The 19,999-nt window shown below is 39.1% G+C and overlaps 1 protein-coding gene across 8 annotated transcripts in view; it reads left to right on the forward strand.

Moving 5' to 3' along the window:
- The first annotated feature begins 2,352 nt into the window (after window positions 1-2,352).
- The window catches only part of gdpd5b (glycerophosphodiester phosphodiesterase domain containing 5b), a 40,323-nt gene continuing 22,676 nt past the window's right edge, over window positions 2,353-19,999 (forward strand). For 3 of the 8 annotated variants that reach the window (XR_003213905.1, XR_003213906.1, XM_025898482.1), the window contains exons 1-2: window positions 2,353-2,754; window positions 16,505-16,678. Coding sequence is in view for 3 of the 8 variants with exons in the window: in XM_025898482.1 (XP_025754267.1) it covers window positions 16,562-16,678 (117 nt within the window). In the remaining 5 variants the exon portion in view is untranslated. The remainder of the gene's footprint in view (window positions 2,755-16,504; window positions 16,679-19,999) is intronic. The other 5 variants (XR_003213907.1, XM_003441668.5, XM_005474626.4 and 2 more) reach the window with 2 other exon arrangements.

The following is a 19,999-nucleotide window of genomic DNA, read 5'->3' on the forward strand; positions in this document are numbered from 1 at the left end:
TCCGGCCAATAACTTCATCAGCTCCTCTACAAGATATTGTACTGAGTTGCTGCCATGCTAGCTCCTCTCTGAGTTGATGTGAGAACTATGAAAACATCATACCCAGCTGTGAAATTCCAGCAAACCTACAAAGTCAGAAGAAAGCTGCAGTGTTGGCTTTTTAGTCACTCAGTCTTGACTGTCTGTGCGTTTCACCAATTCATCCATATTCAAATCTTTCCTGCTCTTTTCAAATTCTGTTTCATTCTAGTGAGCATCAGTCACAAGCTCTGCCATATTACATAATAATACCTGCAGGGGAGACCCCCACCAGCCCTTCCTGTCTGTGCATGCTGGCTGGCATTTTAAAATGGGTGGAGTTCAAAAGCATGCACAGCAGCTGGAGCTGCTGACTAATGCCAACCTGTGGTGAGAGGACCAGGGAAGCCCGGGCCAGCCACATCAAACGGGGATTTGTCATAGGATCTCTTGCATCCTCAAGCACAGAGGCACATAGAGAGATAATGTCAAGGTGTGTGTGCCTCTGGTGACTCCATGTATGTGAGTATCCGAGGTGGCTGACAACATGTATCTGAATTACTTGTGCCAGAAAACTAATGTGCTGTTTGAGAACCAACACCTACCCTTACCCCATGAGTTCTCCCACCTGACCTTTTCTTTGTCATGTGACACTACATCTGCTCCCGCTGATCATCTCTCTGTGAAAGCAGACTGCATTATTTTTACTGTTTTATGTAAGATAGCTTCAGCTCTTCATCTCCATTAGCTGAGAATCACTGGCGCTGACTGTTTCCTTGGTGATAAACCTGAACCGGTTTAACCACAACTCCCACATCTCTTGACATAAGGAACAACCAAAGTTCAGGCAAAGCAATTAAATGCAACTCATCTTGAAAACGTTTGAAAATTTCAAATGCTCTATCTGCAGATGAGTCATTTCTCCCACTTGTGAACTTCCATTATCTAAGACAACCGGATCATCACCGTGAGAATAAGTTTTACTTTTATCACAAGAAGCTTTATGTGCAGAGAAATTCATTCACTGGCTGCATGGTCAATATTGATATACACATGTGGTCAATATTTGCACATGAGTACTAAACATTTCACAGTGCGTCCAGCGGTCGATCATGAGGGACTGCTGCCATTACATGCTGTCTCTGATTATAACTGCAGATGGTGTTTGTGTGACAGAAATCAATAAATCACTTTCGTTTGATGAGTCATAGACATGTGTCTGCATATCAAGTATGAATTGAAAAAAAGGCTGAGTGCGGAGAGAAATGAGTGGTTGATTATTGCGATTTTTCTAAAGCATAATGGATTTAATCAGATATCATGCTTTCAAGTGGTGCAAGAAAGTACGTTGATGCAGAGCCCAACCAATTTATTCAAGGGCCAATATTTGCTGTCTGTCGATCTGTCAAGATTGCTATTTATTGTTGTTGATAAATAAAAGTATAAAAAGTAAAGATGACATGGGAGATATTCTATCATGTTATGAGTGTTAATGCTGAAAAAGTTGCCCACTAGAGGGCACTCTGCAAATGTCTTTAGAGCCACAAACACAACTACCAGCTGATCTGAGCGGTTGGGAAGAGTATAAACTAACAAATTAAAAAAAAAAAAAAACTACAGATAATAAACGTGAGAGAAGTGTATTCATGTTTCATATGGCTGAAAGAAAAAAAGTATCAGCTGATATATCGGAATATCAATTTTTAAATGACCAAATATTGGCATCAGTATTGGTCTTAAAAATCCTATGATCAGAGCTTTAGCTATTCACTTGGTAAAAAGAATCACAGAAAATATGGACATCAAGAAATTATGTATAAAATGGAACTTGGCTAAATGGAAAGACATTGTACCTTAATCAGTGACAGCAAAAACAAAACATTTAAAATCTATGCTAAGACAGTTGTGATGTTACGTATAAAGCAGATAAAAATTAATTTCAATCTCAGATGGCTTTCGTTGCACTTGTCAAACAAAGGTCAGCTTTTGATCAAGATTTCTTAATGTCAGCTTGGTGAATTAGTTATGCAGTTAAGATAACAGATTAAGCCAGTGCTCTTTGGTTTATAAACTACTGTATTTGAGTACTGCTGCATTCATGTCGCCTCGAATTTTCGGTTGACATCTCAGCTGATGGTAATGAGGGTTTGACATCAGAGGTGTTAGTGCTGAAAGGAATTTATTTCGGCGGCATGATGTGCCCAAATTTATCAGAAAACTGGTCACTTTTTTTCCTTTTTGGTTAATTCAAACAAACTGGAGCGTTTGGGGGCTGTCTTTTTGATGTGTCATGAACGCGCAGGCCGGGAGTAAAGTCAGCCCCGTGACGCCTCCTCACTGTAACAGAGGGCTGGAGATAAAAGGACCGACACTCACTCCTCCCACTAGTCAGTACATTGAATTACTCTGTCGATGTAAGTATCCGTACTCACGCAGGGGAGGCTGAGTTAACAGAGAAGAGAGGGGGAAAGAAAAACCCGGACGGAGCGGCTGAAAGATAAAGGAGATAGGAGTTATTTTAGCTAGGACATACACCGGTCACAGCGTCCGCACTCAGCCGGCATTTTTCTCCTTTGTTTTCTTGGTGAAACTTCGGCTCCTCATCCGTTACCGCTGGCACGGGGTGTCCCCGTTTGACTGTTGACTCGGGGGCTTTTTTTTTTTCTTTCAGCGGAAAAGAAACTTTTTACACGGAACCTTCGAGCCAGCTGAAAACAAATAAAAGCATCCAGAAAGGTGAGTGTATCTATTTTTAACCTGTTTTAGTTTATTTGCAGTTACACACCTCATTAAAACATGTTCCAGATACTCTTGACCACTAGCTAGCAGTCCCGTAACGTGTCGGCGGTTAAATATGAGGCAAGTCAAGTGTCCTTTTTCACATGCAGAGGTTAGGAGTGCATGCAGTCCATTAGCTATGACCATGTGCATTTACGCATCACTTACGGCATATTGGTGGATACGCCCATGGTGATGTTTTCCCATTGGAGGGGCTCGAGTCATACATCAGCTGCACTCTCTTCATTATCTATTGGGCAGTAAGGTTCATAATGCAAGTGGAACTAAGGAAGCTGAACACGGGGTCCTCCATCCATATGCCCAATGTGCATTTGCTGATGTGTAGTGGACTGCTCTTAGGTTACCACTTGCATAATTCATGGCACTATTATTTTTTTCTGTTTGGAGAGGATGATTGCTGTTTGGATTTCCCTGGTGTACTACAAGAATACAAGATTACCCTCTAGATTTGTTTTATGAAGCACTTTATCGGAGGAAGTTTATTCATCTTCAGACTTTGTCCATTGGACAGCATCCATTTGGTCAACTGTTAATAACCTTCGTGGCAGCTTTAACACTTCCCCATCTGCTACTAATTACACTTTAGGGAAAAAAAACTAACACTTTCTGTTCAGAGCTCCAGTTAACAGATGATATTTATTTACGTCCCACAGGCATGTAAACTATTACTTTTGAAGGACTTGGAGCTTGCTTAGACAGAGTTTCAGTAAAATCAATGACTGAGACTGAGTAAAGACTTTGAAAGTGACTATGCAAGCTTTTTGATCTCTTATGGATTAATTGTCTTTGGAGTGGAGTATGCTGATCCTGTATTTTTGAACCTCTACGGGATGGCGGGATGGCACAGTGTAGGGAAGCTCTTTCCTGATGGCAGCCAGAACATTATTTTTATTTATTTATTTATTACCTTGAGGCAAAGGGATTACTCCTCTTTCAACTGAGCAAAAGGATTTTAAAGCTATGTGTAAAAATTTAGACATAAATACAATAACCTATACTGTTGCTGTTTCTCTGGAAATTTTTAAGTATAAAAGGGCAGAGCTGTTTTTGTTTTTGTTTTTTTTTTGTTTTTGTTTTTTTTTAATGTTTAAAGTTTATCAAATGCCTCTCACCTGACTGTCTCAGGTTGGGGGGGGGGAGGGGAAGAGAGAATCCAGGGGAAATCCAGGGGAAAGAGACTTTTTATTAGGGACCTGAAATTTCACATAACTCCCAGGTTGTTTTTCTTCTTTTTTTCTTACAAAAATAAATGAATAAATTGGAAAAAAAAAATAATCAGGGGACCCAAGAAAAACTCCTTCTTTAACTTCCAGGTGAGCAATTAAATTGACTACTAATGAGAACCCAGGATACTGCTGATAGACATATGACTTGGTAGTAAATTTATCAGTTGGTCACCTAGGCAATCAGAACCTTAAACATCTGCAAGCCACCAGCAATCAGCTTCATAGCTGTCTGCAATGAGTGATTGGTTTCGGTGTGGAAACGGCTTGATGGTTGGCCACTGGTTGGGGTGGGGGAAAAATCAATACAGCAGCCTATTGTAGCATTGTATCAATCCAGATATTCATGTTTTATTAAATATATTTAAATTCTTTAGGAATACTATGAATATCTCATGCAGTACCACCTTGGGATGATATTAACCGAGCAAACTTGCACTTGGAGTGTTGCACAAACCTGCAACACTGGATGCACTTGAAGAAACTACCTCCTCATTCAGAGTGAGCTAATGGCTCAATCACACAAGTAAAAATAGGACAGAAACTTCTTTGCACCTAAAAAGAAATCTGTAGCTGGTAGTGGTTGTATTGAATTTTTTCACATTCTGTGACCTATTGCAACTTGTTTTGACTAAATGGTTGCCCAGAGATCGATAGTGTTGCTCACAGATAGTCCTGTTGAGAGGGCAATTGCACAGGTTGCCCGATGGGAGGCAATTGCCAACTAGATCCCATTCAGCTGTGGATTCTTAGCAGTCTGAAACTGTCTTATGGCAGCATTTATGGCAGGTGTTGTATGGAGGAAAATCTAATTTTGCTGCACAAAAAAATAAAAACAAAACTAAAATATTTTTTCTGAAGCTGTAAAAGATTTTTATTTTTTTCCCCTATTTCTCTTTCATCAATGTCTGTAGTCACCATGTAGCTGTCAGTTGCTTGTAATGGTTCTGTCTTGTGAACCAAAGTCTAGCTTTATTTATATAGTATATATTTTCCTTATGAATTGAATTTTAGCTGCAAATATTTATTCAATTGTTTGCTGCTTCAGATGACTGATTAACAATGGATGCCCGTTCTGAAAAGTTGTGTTGGCAGGGTGACATGTTGGGAAATGTTGCTTGTACTTCCTAACCCTCACTCTGTGATATGTGAAAAATGCGCACAGATCATCAACTGTGCAACAATTTGTCTTATATAGTAGCTGGCCAGTGTAGCCAGGGGTATGACAAGACTGTAAGGGTCCATAAAAATCTCTGCATTGGGACCTGTCAGAGTTTTTAGGCTTGTGCCTAAAACATTTGAATGTCCGATCTCTAACAGCAGATCTAAAGGCCTGTAGAAACAACATTTTTGCTGGTCATGGACTGATATTTTATTTCCAGTTTCTCATACAAAGGACATACCGGTAATATTCTTTACAACAGTCCAATAAGGGGGAAAATTCTTTATCCATCATTAATGAGATGAGCTTTGGAAATGAGACAATGAACTAAATAATTAATATTAATATATCCAAATGATGTTTTTTTTTCTTTCTCATTTTTCCAACCTAAATTACATATTTATATATGACAGCAAATATTCCTACTATTCCCTGGTTTTTATACACAGGGTCTAATTTTAATCCAGTGCCTTACATTTACAATGAAAGATAAAATGGTCTACTTTACAGCTGAAGATAATCGGTTCAGAAGAACTGGTGACATAATGGGTCTAAGAACAGTGAAGTCTTCATAGCAGTGATTCACTTGTTGTTTACCCTCTTCTTGTGCACACACACACACACACACACACACACACACACACACACACACACACACACACACACACACACACACACACACACACACACACACAGAGTTCTGGAGAAATATTTAGAGCTTTTAAAAGAAGCCTTCAAGTTTAATGTGTTGGAGCTCTGCTCTGTGTAAAGTTGCAGTGAAAAGCTAAACACTTTGTCTGTTTGAGTGTAGTGTTGGTCATATTTCCCTGCCAGAAAACATGCCAAATATCATCAACAATAGCTGAGATGTAGGATGTATTATCTGAACGCTCCATATATGAGAGAAGAAAGGAAACCACATATCAAAGTGTATGCTCTGAACTCATAGTACCCATATGGAAAAATGTTGTCATTCATTTGTTTACTCACTGAAGCTATAGCAAATGTAATGGATAACTAAGTTGGATTAGGATTTAGATTTGGGGGGGGGGAAATGAAACACTATTTGTACAAAGCTGTATGTGATACATCAGAAGACTATAATTTCCATAGCACTTCATATTACAACCAATTTTTCCTCAAATTTCTGGGTATTTTCCCCCCCATTGTTGAACAGACTTGCTGTCTGTGATGGAGCACATGCTGGCAAACCCAAGGGTGGAATTTGTGCTGAAGAGTTTTGAATCTGTGCTGGGTTGGAAGTTTGAGGTTTTTGCCTGTTGTAGTTTGCTATGGAACTGCAGTTGACTGATATACATGTAGTTATTTCCCTTATATTTAGACATGGATGTGGTTTGTACCAGCTCTGTATAGTCACATAGTCAGATTACCTATTTAACAGATTGGCATTTGCAGAAAAGTCAAATCAAGCATTGATATTTGGAATGCAAGTAGCACCATCCTGTTGTTACATGGACATGCCACTTCATTAACTATAGCTTTTGATGAATTCTGGTTAAATAAGAGGCTGCTAAAAGGCCCACCAGAAAATTCAGAAAACCTCTGCTTTCCTACTTGTCATCTTATTTCCAGAGCAAATTTCTGTGACTTCTCACCATCTTTAAGCTTTGAGCATACACAAGTATGGAAGGACCTGTGTAGGTCTCAATAACTGCTTTCTGTGAATTCGCTAACTTCTTAATGGGACTATACTAACTGTGTTTGCATCCTCCAATTCCCAACAGACTAGAAATTAAGACGTGAACTACTCATCAAGTGAATTTAATCCTGGCCTTAACTCCCAGAGGAAGACTGCTGGCTTTGGTGCACCGTCTTTCCTAGTTTACAACTTGAGCTCTGTTCAAAGCCCAAAACGGCACGTTATTTTATCAGAGCGGAATTTCCCCTTTGAAAAAGGCAATTGTAGTTTCTTGACTGAAAAATAAGTCTGTTTGTTTTGTCATGTGCAAGCAAAAACAAAATGTACATTTTTTTTTTTTTCATATCTTTAGTGCCTCAGGTTATCATCTAATCTAAAATTATAATCTAATCTTATTGGATGAAAACAAAGTTCAGTAGTGTTGTAGGTGCTATTTTCCATTTATTTCTTGTTGCAAAGTAGTTATGTCACCTGTGTGTAATCATCCCAAATTAAAGCAGCTAAATGTTCACACATGGAAAACTCACCATGGCGGCATTGGCTTCTTGTTCCTGCCTCTCAGCTTCAGATGGCAGTCACAGTGGAGGACAGAGACGGGTGTGATGTCAACACACAGATGGTGGAGAAGGGCCCCGTGCAGACTTACAGATGGCACCTTGATACCACATTGTAGTCCAGCTACTTTTTTTTTTTTTTTTTTTTTTTTTCTTTTCCTGCTTCCCTGTGGAAAAACACAGTGACTGAAGAGGTCTGAGCGAACTAAGCTAATTGTGTGGTCTGTACCACCAAACAAGAGTATTATCTCTGCATGGCATGGACATCCTTGTCAGCTGTTTATGTTCCAGGTCACGGTATCAGTTCTGAAACCTTTAAAGTGGTGATACTGCAAGCTGAATAATATTGCAAATTGTTAAGAAAAAACAGAAACATAAAAGAAATATTCCCAGGCTGAAAAGTCCTCGTCACAACTGGATGTCTGTTGCCTTTGAATCCTTTCTCACAGTACATTTTGCAGATACAGTAAATGGACTATTACCTTATCACTAGGCATTAGAGGAGAGTTATTCAAGAATAACTTTATACATTTTCCTTTTTCATTATTAGGCTCACGGGTCATTTTATGAACAGTTTAATGAATTAACAGTTATCTTTGATAGTTGAAACATTCTGTTTAATGGAAGCTTCTACATGCTGGGCACAGAACCTTAAAGCCTGGCTTTCATTCATTATCGAAGCTTTGATTAAATCCAGATGAAAGTGAGACTGTAAAGCTGCTTATAAGTGATGCTGCTTCATATAAGATGGGATCCAGATGTCCTACACTGCAAGCAAACTTTGACAAAAGAAACAACACGCTCTTGTTTTCCTTTGCCTTTGCCAAAGCATCCTTTATAGTTCTGCAATTTTGTTGCCGCTTTCTTTCCTTTTTTTAAACACACAAGCTTTGTTTTTTAAAGATGTTTTTACCTACTTGTTCTTTTCTTGTCCTTTTTGAGCCACCATAATGCTGACACTTTTCTTCAAGTGTAAAGCCACTTTAGTCTAGCTTACATGTTCTCGTTCTCCTCAAGATGGAATATAGACACTTTAGCTGTTCTCTGACTCATTTAGCATACCATCATTATGTTACCATTACACTGAGTCATGCTTTGTTTTTTACTTATTGGTAGATGTTAGCATGCTAATATGTTAAACTGAGATGGGGAATGTGGTAGATGGTACGTCTACTTGATAGTTGTTAATAGCATTTCAGCACTTTTACATTTGCCACATGAAACCACGATATTTAACTTTGAAGTTCGGAGTTCTTGTGAATTTTTGTGTGCGTATCCTGGACACAGTCATAAAACTCCATTCTCATAGCTCTTCAGAGCTTGACACTGTTCTGTTGCATTGACCTCCTATTCTGGATGCTCCTCCTCATCCTCAAGACATCTGAAATCACATGCTGTTCTAAGGTTGATGCGAAAGCACAATGCATGTATACATTAAGCAGACAGGAGTCGGTGTGATCTTTATTTTAACGTGGTAATTATCCAAACCCACAAACAATCAGCTGCCTAACCAGTCGCATGGCAGACGAGAGGACGGTACTGTCACATCACAACAGGAAGGAGTTCAAATCCTACAAGGTTGACTGAGATGTTTCTTTTCGATATTTGGATAGTTTTCTTTCAAAGTGTGTATAAAAACGGGTGTCTAGGTGGCGTGCTTTCCATACACTGACACATGTATTAGGAATGCATTTACTTGATTGTACCTTAATTGCTATTGCTCAAACTGTAGCACTGTGTTTTTATTGTGTAGTGAATATCCCAGGAAATGCATTGCATTAGAGTATTTAAAACACTCATGACTTTAATGACCATCAATCCATCCATCATACTTTATATGTCAGTGTATTATGTAATGTGGCTTTTTATTGTGTCAGATATCTTCATTAATTCTGTCTCCACACACATCAAGCCCATTTGTGTATCCAAACATATATATTCTACTATTAGATCACCTTTAGGCCATGAAGGACGCTTCATATTGCAGCTGAAGCCCACTCCTTATTCTTACCTCCATTTTAAAAAATGGGACATTACTTGACCCGTTTACTGATGCATCAGTTGACCCACTTAACACCTTGTTTTGCCCGCCCTGAATTGAGTGGGGAGATTTTCTCTGTCCTCGTGCTCCCTTGTTTTGCTCAAATAATGTAATGACAATAATGTTGCTTCCTCTTTCCGCTGTCAGTGTTCTAATTAAGAGACACTGATGGACTGTGATTAAATCAATTATTTTTCATCTGATTATTGCTGACCTATATTTTTGCAGATTGATGAGCTGTCAGTTTGAAGAGCACTGCATTGTCTGAATGTTTTTGCACCCCACCCCCCATTGGCTTTACTAATTCTTCTATTTGCTGCTGAAATGATTGAAATGCATCCCTTCTTTCAATACTTCTTCTGACTTTCAGCCAAAGTAATACTCTGAATTAGCTCAGCTCTGGAGCTGGTCTTTTAAATCTCAGGCTTTATTAGAGAAAAAAGCTGTGTTGACTTCATCTGTTAAACTCAGTTGGACAACAGTGAAAAATATTCATTGGCCATTCATTCCAATCGCGTCCAGTCACGAAAGAATATGTTGCTCTCAGGAGCTCAGTGAATTCCAGCATGATGCCGTGATAGGAGGTCACCACAAGTCCAGTTGTGAAATTTTCTCAACTAAATATTCCACAGTCAACTGTTGGTGGCATAACAAAATGGAAAGAACTGGGAACAACAGCAAGTCATAAGAAGAGTTGCAGATGTTATCGTTGCCAAGTGTAGGCCCACACCATATTAAACCCTATGGATTAAGAAGAGATGCCACTTAAGTTCATATGTGTGTGAAGGGCAGTAAGTGTACCTAAGTGCCTGCAACTTCACATTGCATTGCATTATTACTAATCACCAAATGTTATTGACAGTATCTCTGGTCAGCGCATTAATTTTTGCTTTCACCTTGACAACAAACTCAGAGTGTCATGCTGTTTAACATATCCTATTTAACTGCTATATGATTATAATGCATTTTCCAGTCCTCCTAATTCTATTCACCTAATTTCTGTAATGGTTAATAATTCTGTCTGTTTCAAAATTGGGGTACATTAATGGCAAATCATGACTTGTTCAAAATGTTGGTCATGAGCAGGAAAAACACCAAAGAGCCTTTATTTGAGCTTTGTTTGTGCTGTTTTCCTCTTTTCTCAGGCCAGAATGTTCTGGTGTCAGCGACTCTCTACTCATGTGTTGAATATGCAGTTTTGTTTTTGTTTTTTGTTTCTTCATCTTGATATCATAAGCTTGAGAGCACTAGGGGTGCGTGAACACTGAAGCATGTTACTGAATGTGCAACAGCCATAGGCCTTTGCTTATATGTGAAACTGCATTTATTCTCATGAATATGTGAAGGAATAGGCTTGAGGTCGCCATGCTGACTTCAAATGACCTTTCGTGTCCCAGCTAAAACGAGATCTGCTTCCTTTTTTATTTTATATTTTTTTATGATTTAGTATGTTTGCCCACAATTACTAAATGATACCAAATAAATACATTCACCAGCCATTGGTGCACCTTCTGTCACACTGCACACACGTTATTATCTCAAGGAGTGCTATGGATGAAAAGTACTTGTAAACCATTACTAAAGTGTAACTGTTGTTCTTAGCCAAGTGCTGTTATTGTCTTACTAATCCATGTTGTGCAGTCTCAATTAGTATCTCTATGCATTAATCACAATTTAACAGAATCTGTTGGTTGGAGTTATTTTCCCCTTGCGTCACCTGAACAGTTGGTTTACATACTCATGGGCATAAACACAGAAACTAAACAGTCAGTGCCTGGCCTGTTCTAACATGTCTCAAGATTTTTGGTTTCCCAGGAAACTCACAAGCCTCTTTCTCATGGTAATAGGAATTTGACAAAGCTGTGTGTGTGTATGCCTAATTCTTTTCAGATGTCACATAACCTGGCTGATCTTTACATTAAGCAATTTAAGACTTGCAGAGGTTGTCAATGCAGTGTAATTCAGGGCACTATTTGGCTTTGTTATATTGTTTCTACTTTAATCATTATTTTTTATTATTAATAAATATATAAATGTCAACAACATTGCACTGTTAACCTGCGAATCAGTTGTGGTAAATACTGGAATCTTGTGATGCAGGTCTGTGATTAAAGTGCACAGGAAGTCATGGGGTTTTCTTAACAGTAAGCAGCAACAATGATTTGTTTATATTAAACACAAGAAAAGGAGGGTGTCAGAAATGCTGTTTGAAGCGCAATTGATCTTCCATGACCTAAATGCAAGACCTCTAGAATGAACTAGCTTTAACAGCTTTGATGTCAGTGCTCTCCCTTTGCTCGTTGTAATAGGCTTTATCACCCATTTGTCACTAATCACCTCCCTCACAGGCTTTTTCTGATGCCACATGGTTTAGCAAAGTCTCCATGGAGCTCAGTTACTAGGTATCCATTGCACATCCCAATAAGCATGTCAGAGTATTGGAACATGACATGCAGCTGCAGTTTTTGCATTGTCAGAACTTCCTGGACCTCCTCTTGTTTCATTATGTATGTAACCCTTGGGTCATCTACTGAAAAGTTTGAGTGAGCATTTTCTCTGCATTCTCAGCAGGTCCATCCTCACTAGTTATCTTGTTTGTTTTTTTTGTTTGTTTGTTTTTTTTAAATGGTCTTGATTACAAATAATATGGAACTAATACCTATTTAATAAAGTGATAAGCTTTACTTTATTGGTAACATTTAAGTACTGCTCGGATCACATTGTCAATATATTTTGTGCTTTCTGTACAGTAAAGTGTTTTGAATGACTTTGCAGCAGATGTGTAAAGGCAATTGCCCCCCCTTTTTGTGAAGTATCCTTTTAAGAATATATTATTCACAATTAGTGGGTTTGCGTTTGGTCTTGCAGTTCTCTGCTGCTTGGTCTCTTTCAGTTCCCTGACCAAAGGAAGATGATGTTTTCTGCTGGGAAACTGCTGAAGCATTTCCTCCCCTGCTGACTGTTTTCTCTGGGTGTACTTCTGATTGGAGGAAATGAGGCAGCAGAAAAGAAGATGGTAAAAGCTGTTTAGGGGTTTTTCCATGCACCCCTCTCATATTCTCCTCCTCTCCACACAAGTTCAGACACCTTGTGACAGACACTAATGGCAGGAAGTCTGCTTCTCGTGTGACAAAAGCTTTGAGCACTTGTTGACTTTGCCGCTTAATCTGTTTGAGTCCAGAATGAGGCCATTTAGATGACAGGATCTGAAAAGTTGCTCTATTCTTCTGATGTATTGCTAAATATGCAGAAAGCTCTGTTCTTCTTACTGTGTAATTTTTGAAAGATTTTAATCAAAGTTTCAGTTTTTGTGGCTCGGTTGTTGTGTCTGTGACTCAGTGAGTCACTGTGACAGAGCAGCCCACACTGCTTATGGTGGTTACATTTCCACACCTACTGTGGTCAGAGGTGTCACATCCATGTTGGCAAAATATGATAGTGTAGCTCCAGTCTTGGCTGAACATGTATTCAGTCTTTGGTGAACATCACGACTCGTGCTGTAATTAACTAGGCTTCACTAATTCATTGCGGCTTATTTAAGAATTGTGTCCACTGGGCTGTATTTGGCTGATGAGTTTTTGCTAAGACTTTATGCTGATAAAGGGATTAATGGAAGAGCATTTCTTTCTTTTATTCAGGCTTGAGGAGACGAGCGATGGGGGTATTTTAACCCCGAAGTGAAAAATGCAAAAGCCTTCCATTTTAAGGTGACAAATCTGTGCTCTTGGTGCTGCTCCATCTAATTACGATGATATCATTCATCAAATAGGTGGAATTATAAAGGCCTGTTTGATGTTTATCTCAACTAAAGTAGTTATGGTGTGTAATATTTTTTGACTTTGAGAATACAAGTGGCTGCAACACTTTCATGAATGGAAGCTTTTTGGGGTAAACACATTATGACATCAACTTTTCCTGTAACAACATGGAGGTGTTTCTGTGGCAACCGGTTGGAACATTATGTCAACAAAGAGATGGCATGACAGTGCTGAAAGTGGTTGTTAGTTTGCCTTTGTGATCACACCAAACTTTGCTGTGTCAGCTTCACATTTGTTTTCCTGTCTTAAAGGCTTGGTCGACAAGCCCAAACATAAATCCATATTTGTTTTTTGTTCCAGTGTCGGCAGCAGTAATGTGAAAAGCGGCTCTTTTCAGAATCCCGAAATGTTTGACTTCTGTTCATTTAAAAAATATTAATTAAAATCATTTTTGTTTTGAGTCTTTGGTGCTTGAACTGTGTAATTCCACTAACTGAACTGAAACTCCAAACAGCTGTGGGTATTTGTTACTACTGCAATTTTTACACATCAACTTTAGAAAGTGTGAGAGGTTCCTTTCTCATGTGTATCACACAATGGGACATAATCCAATTTGCATTCTCTCTCACTACTAGAAATACTCTGGTTTAACAAAAACATGCAGGAGGTGGGACACATGGGATTCACTCATATGACCTACGCTATTTCTGCTCAGGAGATTGTACTCATAAGCTTGTAGGTTAAAGACTGTTTAATGTCAGACTTTTTTTCCCACATGACTCTACTGATTAATGTCCTTTTTTTTTTTTTTTTTTTTTTTTTGTTAAGGAAAAAAAAATAGGGCTGCATCTTTCAAAACTGCTTATCAATTAGGACCCTTTTGTTTGTTCATAAACAGACTTGATGTGTCGTGCCAGTAAAAAACCTGAGACATTTTTCAGTTTGATTTCAATGCGTTTGTGCATTTGTGCGCACACACAGGATGGAGCAGAGTAGCAAGTGGTCAAGTGAAGATTGTGTGAGGGTCCACGAAGAAGCCAAACGTCTTACGTTAAGGCCACATTATCTGTACGTACACCCCTTCAGAATCTGCCCAGAATAGCAAGTATTCTCGATGGCTCTCTGTTAACATTACTGCTGCACCCCTGATGACAACACATTGGCTTTAAAGTGCAGGCAGGTGGCGATTCACTTTCTTTTTTTCCTTTTTTAATGTCATGATCAAACATGTCAGACTCTTTGCTGGCTTGAAATAAGGATTTTTATGCCATTAGTGTTTTGGCAGATTTGTAGATATTTTTCCTTAATTACACTCCTAATTATGTCCTTACAAGGCTCTGATCTCTTTCAACTTGGCAGACATGGTTTGAGAAGAACTGTCACTTATAATGGCTATGGCAGCATGAAACAGTGCTCAGTCTGATCAAGGTCTAAATCCCTTAGACTGCTTTGTAGCAGTCAGGTTGGCTACAAAGTAGTTTGATGTCGGCCAATATACTGGTGCAGTGTAAGGTGATTAATGAACACACCTGTGCATTGTGTTGGGACATAAGAAGTGAGTCTCTGTAATCATGTGATTTCTGTACCTGGTTTTATTTGACAGCAGTAATTTTATATCAGTCATTGAGGAATTACATTAGCTGTAATTCCTATCAGTGAATTGATATTCATTTCTTCAACACAGTACAAGCAATTAATTTGACAAGTACAGATCTTCAGACAGTAGATAACCTTTAGCATGACTAACTGTCCTGTAAGAGTACTGATTATTTTATTTTTTTCATAAGAAAAAATGTTTGGCTTGTTAATACTAATACTTATACAAAAGGTTTGTAAGCAAAGCTGCTGCATTGGAGAAGTTACATTTAACACTTTTCATTTTAACCCACAAATCATTTATTACACATTGACTGTCAAAGTCTTTGTGGTCCTGCTGGGGTGAGCTAGATTCATTATTGCCTGGGTCTAGCCCACCCTTTTCAGAGCAGTTTCACTAATAACAGGAAACGTGGCCCATGCTGTAGATGCTAATGAGCAGCTGTCCAGAGACTGAGACAGCCTGATTACAGCAGGAAGAGTGCAGAAATACTCTGAAACATCAGATGCAAGTAAGCTACACACTAGCAACTGCTGCAAGGAAAAAGGAATATAACTAGCTAGAAGCAAGTCTGCATCTCACTGTAGCCTCTTATTCATGTTCGTTTGCATCTCATCGACACGGCTTGTTCACCCTGCCATTATGTATGCATCATTTGCTGCTTTGAAAACACAAAGTTGCACTTTCAACCCCAGATTTGGTTGATGTGTGTTTTGCAGCTGCAGCACAACAGGCTCCATCGTGTCCCTGGAGAGTGAGGTAAACTTGTGATAACAGTCCGCACCGCTGTAATATCATTATTGTTATTATAGCTGATTACAAAGTCTTGGTGCTGAATCAGCAGCAGGCTCATTGGTGAGGCTTACTCATAACTCTAGTTATTCACACACAACACAGACTAGTCTTGCCTACTGTGTTTACTAACTTGACATCAGACAAGGATGAAAGGAAAACCAAGACTGTTTTTGCCTCTAAAGTATAATGTGCCTTGCTACTCCACCATGGTTTGTAGCCTTATTAATAGTGAGTGCTGGCAGTGTAACGTTTTCAGATAAGGTGCCAAATGATGCAGAGACCCCCTGTTTTTATAGCACATTAGCCAAAAAAAAAGTAGTAGAGAGGACAATCATGTTGCTTTACCTGGAGGTTTAGTTGACCTTTTTAAAGTTTTCCAGAAGTTGAAAGGTTTTGCTAAAATGTCACAGTTGTATTATTACACTTACACTTGTTGGTATTGCTTTTTTTTTTTTTTTTTTTTTTTTTTTTTGCCTCGTATTGTCCTGACTAATGGGAGAGGTGGTGCCTGCACGCCGTCTTGTCCCAGACCTATTATAAGTGGGTGATATATTCATGTTCTTGGTCATTTAATTGAATGTGATGTTCAATAGATAATCACTTTACCGAGCCCCCCCCCCCCCCCCCCCCAAATGTTCTTTACCGTGTTTTTTCCTTGATCATATTGATGAAAGCTCCTAGCAGTCCCAGTTGTCATTGGAAACATGCACAAGGTCTTAATTTGAAGCTGTGCTTTTTATCAGGACGAGCTTTTCAAGGCAGCATGTGTTTTCTATTAAAGTGCCAGACATGTTACTCCATTTGTTCCATGGGTTGTTAAACACAGCCTTTGTGGTTTCAACAATTTGTTGCTGCGTTGTTTGCTTCAATATTAACGCTGTTTGTATTTTCTCACAGGATCCTTCGTAGCCAGTGGGATGTTAGAGCTCTGGAAGCCGGACTGACTGAAGGAGCATGGTGAAACACCAACCCCTCCAAGTCTATGAGCGCCAGCTTTGTTTGTCATGCATCACTGGGATCTATGGTTGCAGATGGAAACGCTATCAACGCTCCCATGATGACACCACCAAGGTGAGAGGCCCCTTATTAAACAATGCAGAAACTTTACCATTTCTGTACATTACATATTGCTATCCATGAGTTCCTTTCTGTAAAAGAGTAATGCCTCACACTGTACCATAGCACATAGTTCAGGACGTAGTACGTCTTCGTTACACTGCAAAAAGTTCAAGTGTCCACATTCACCATCACTTTGTCAGTGTGGGATTATGTAAAGAGACAGCATAAAAACTTGGACAAAATAAATCCATAGAAGTGTGACCACTTTCTGAAGTTGACTGGGACAACCTATCTGCAAACCAAGGTTTAATTGACTTTACCTTCACTGTCCATACATTTTACAGTTTCCTGGAGCTCAATCTGGTGCCGAGTGTTTATTGCACTACTTAGCAACTCTGCTTATACTGTGTGGGGGGGGGCAAGTCAGCTGCTGTATGCCAAGAGTGGAAACAACTTGGGCAGAAGCCTCCAGAGGCTGACTTTATGGTCGTTATGTTGCCCTAGCTGGAGCAACAAATGTTACAGTAACGTCACAGTAGGTTGACTGTTTGACTGCTGCAACCCCCAGAGACTGTCAACCACTACCTTTGTTTGCTAGCACTGACAATTTAGCTGACATTAGCTGTTTCAGAGTGTTAAGATGGGCTGCTGCATACCAACAACCATGAGACTGACCTAACCAAAACTCTGCTGATGTGACTGGGAACCATATTTTTTTTTCTATTAATTGTAACATAGTCAGAGTTATCATTCATAATATTCCTAATAAACTTTAGGGAAACCTCTGAGACAGGAGCACGCTACATGAATTAAAGGCTTTGTTGTCAGATTCAGTTCAGTTTTTTTCAAATTTGATTACAGAGTTGCTGCTTGCACAGGTTCTTTTGACTATAAAAAGTCAGGTTACACTGAAATTAAAGTGAAAGGAAAAATTTGCAGTTTTTGGGATAGCCTGCATTCAAACCCATACAGATCATAGAATGACACCACCACAGTAATTGCGACCTGTTTATTTACAGTATATTCTCAGATTTGTCTAATTGTTTTTGAGATACATACTAACAACACTAGCAGCCAGTCTGTTAATTGAAAGAATCACATTTGACTGACCTGACTTTTTTTAATTTCTAACGGAGCTTTTGTTTGTATAGAAACTCTTATGATGGCTGGATTAGTATATACATTTACATAACACTGTGTACAAGAAGGACATCAGTAGGAAATGGAGTCGATGCTGTCCCTGCTCTCATTGGTTGTTACAAGAGAATTTGAAGCTGTTCACGCACTCACGTGTGCCAGCGCACAGTTGTGGATGAATGAGATCCGATCATCTTGTTCTGTGCGCAATTTATTTTACCAAGGTCAGTTTCCCACAGTCCTTAGAGGATTTCACTCCCTTTCCACAAACATGGTTTCTGTTATTTATTGCTTAGTAATTAAACTCACTTGGCTTTTTTATAGATCTTCCAGTGACCTTCGACCTACATTTTTAAGAGTAGCATCTTTATTAAAAAGTTGGCATTTGTCCTTAAAGTTTAATTGCTCAGTTTAAAAGCTATTATTATTGTATTGCTACAGTAATGTGGTGTGGGTTTTTTGTTTTTTTTCTTTCTTCCTCACAGCTCTGAATAACAAGCTGGCTGTGTAGGAAGTGGAATTTTTACATTTTCTGTTGAATATACTACTGAAAAAAAATGCATAAATCCTATAAAACTGTTCTTATTCTTCCAAAGCGGCGTGCTTTTATCTCCACACCATGATCTCCAAATACCCTAATTTACATACTAAGAAAAATACATGTGACTGTATTATGTCCTTGCTGGCTTATCCCTCATTCAATAACCTTGAGCTTTCTATGGTCAAGCTTGAAGTTATAATATTCCATTGTTTCTACCTGTATGTCATCACATACAATCTGCACCCTTTCATACAATCTGCAGTGTGTGTGTGTGTGTGTGTGTGTGTGTGTGTGTGTGTGTGTGTGTGGCATTATTATTGAACTTCAAGCCTGTCGCGTACAGAAAACACTGCAAGCCTTCTGTAGAAGGGTCCCATTTATCACTGAAAGGTCAGCAGACTTTGGGGTCCAAGTCATTTGTAAGCATATAAATGCGTACATGGGGAAAGACACATTTTAAATAATTTAATTTTGAAGGCTCATTTGGCTCATTTTCATAAAATTGCAGCACCATTACTATTAGCTGGATGCCAAAAGTATTGCATAAGGTGATCCATTTGTCCTGACCTTTCTTTCTGCTATTTAGGAAGGACACTTGGGTTATGTTGCTCCAACAGACTCAAACACACAGCACATGTCTTTGTGTACATTCATTTATTTATGCCCATATAATATACTCTAAACCGGCAGAAACAAAGGGCACACGCGCACACACAGATCCACTGATGTGAGCAAATTACCTACATAAACCTGTTTAGGTGTTTAAACAAACACATAGAAATAACACAGGAAGGCAAAAAGGGTATATTTACCCGCATTTCATAAATGGAATACACTGGACCTCGTTTGTATTTTTTCCTCCTGTTTGGAGGGAACTGGACACAGTGTAGCTCTGTTTCCTGTTACAAGCACAAATGAATAAATGGTGCCAAGTCAGCACCCCCAATCCCCCAAGGTGCTCATCCTTTGTTTTGAGCCTGTGGTGCTGGGTAGCACTTATCTTGACTCCAGTGCAAAAATGGACCCTTCAGTCTATTTTCATTGATTTGGATTCATTTAATATTTAAAATTGTCAGTGATGATATTGGAAAAAAATGACGGTTGATTTCCATGGAGAATGTTTCTTAGCTTAGACTGTGGTGATTTCATAAAAAACTGCACCTTCACTGATCTCTGTAAGCAAACTGCGACTTGGTACTGGTGTCAGGTATGTGTAACTGGACCTCAGCGAATCACAGGAGCTTGACAAGCAAGCAACAACTATAGACTCATTTATAATCCACAAGTGGGTTGTGTAGTTTCTCTCCTTTTTTCATCTTTGTTCACTCTAATGAGTCGTTCGGGTTGACTGGCTGCCTTAGTGACGCTGCCTCCTGTCTGTTCAAGGTGCTTTGTAGGAAGACTGCCAACGTCACACAGTGCAAGCCGATCTGGCCTCTCAGTAATAATTGAAAGTATTTCCATCTAGCCAGTCTTTACAATTCAGTGGGACAAAGGCTTCAAAAATAGAAGCAAAGCTTTGGTAATCTTGTGGTCTACATTTGCCCTGGCTTGTGAAATACTGGACAGGAGCTAGAGCTAGCAGTTACTTGGAGTGATTGCTGCTCTGCAACACTGAATTTTTGTACTAGCAGATAAAAGGGCAGGATATTTGA

This window comes from Oreochromis niloticus, linkage group LG14, assembly GCF_001858045.2.
Source record: "Oreochromis niloticus isolate F11D_XX linkage group LG14, O_niloticus_UMD_NMBU, whole genome shotgun sequence".
Lineage (NCBI taxonomy): Eukaryota > Metazoa > Chordata > Actinopteri > Cichliformes > Cichlidae > Oreochromis > Oreochromis niloticus.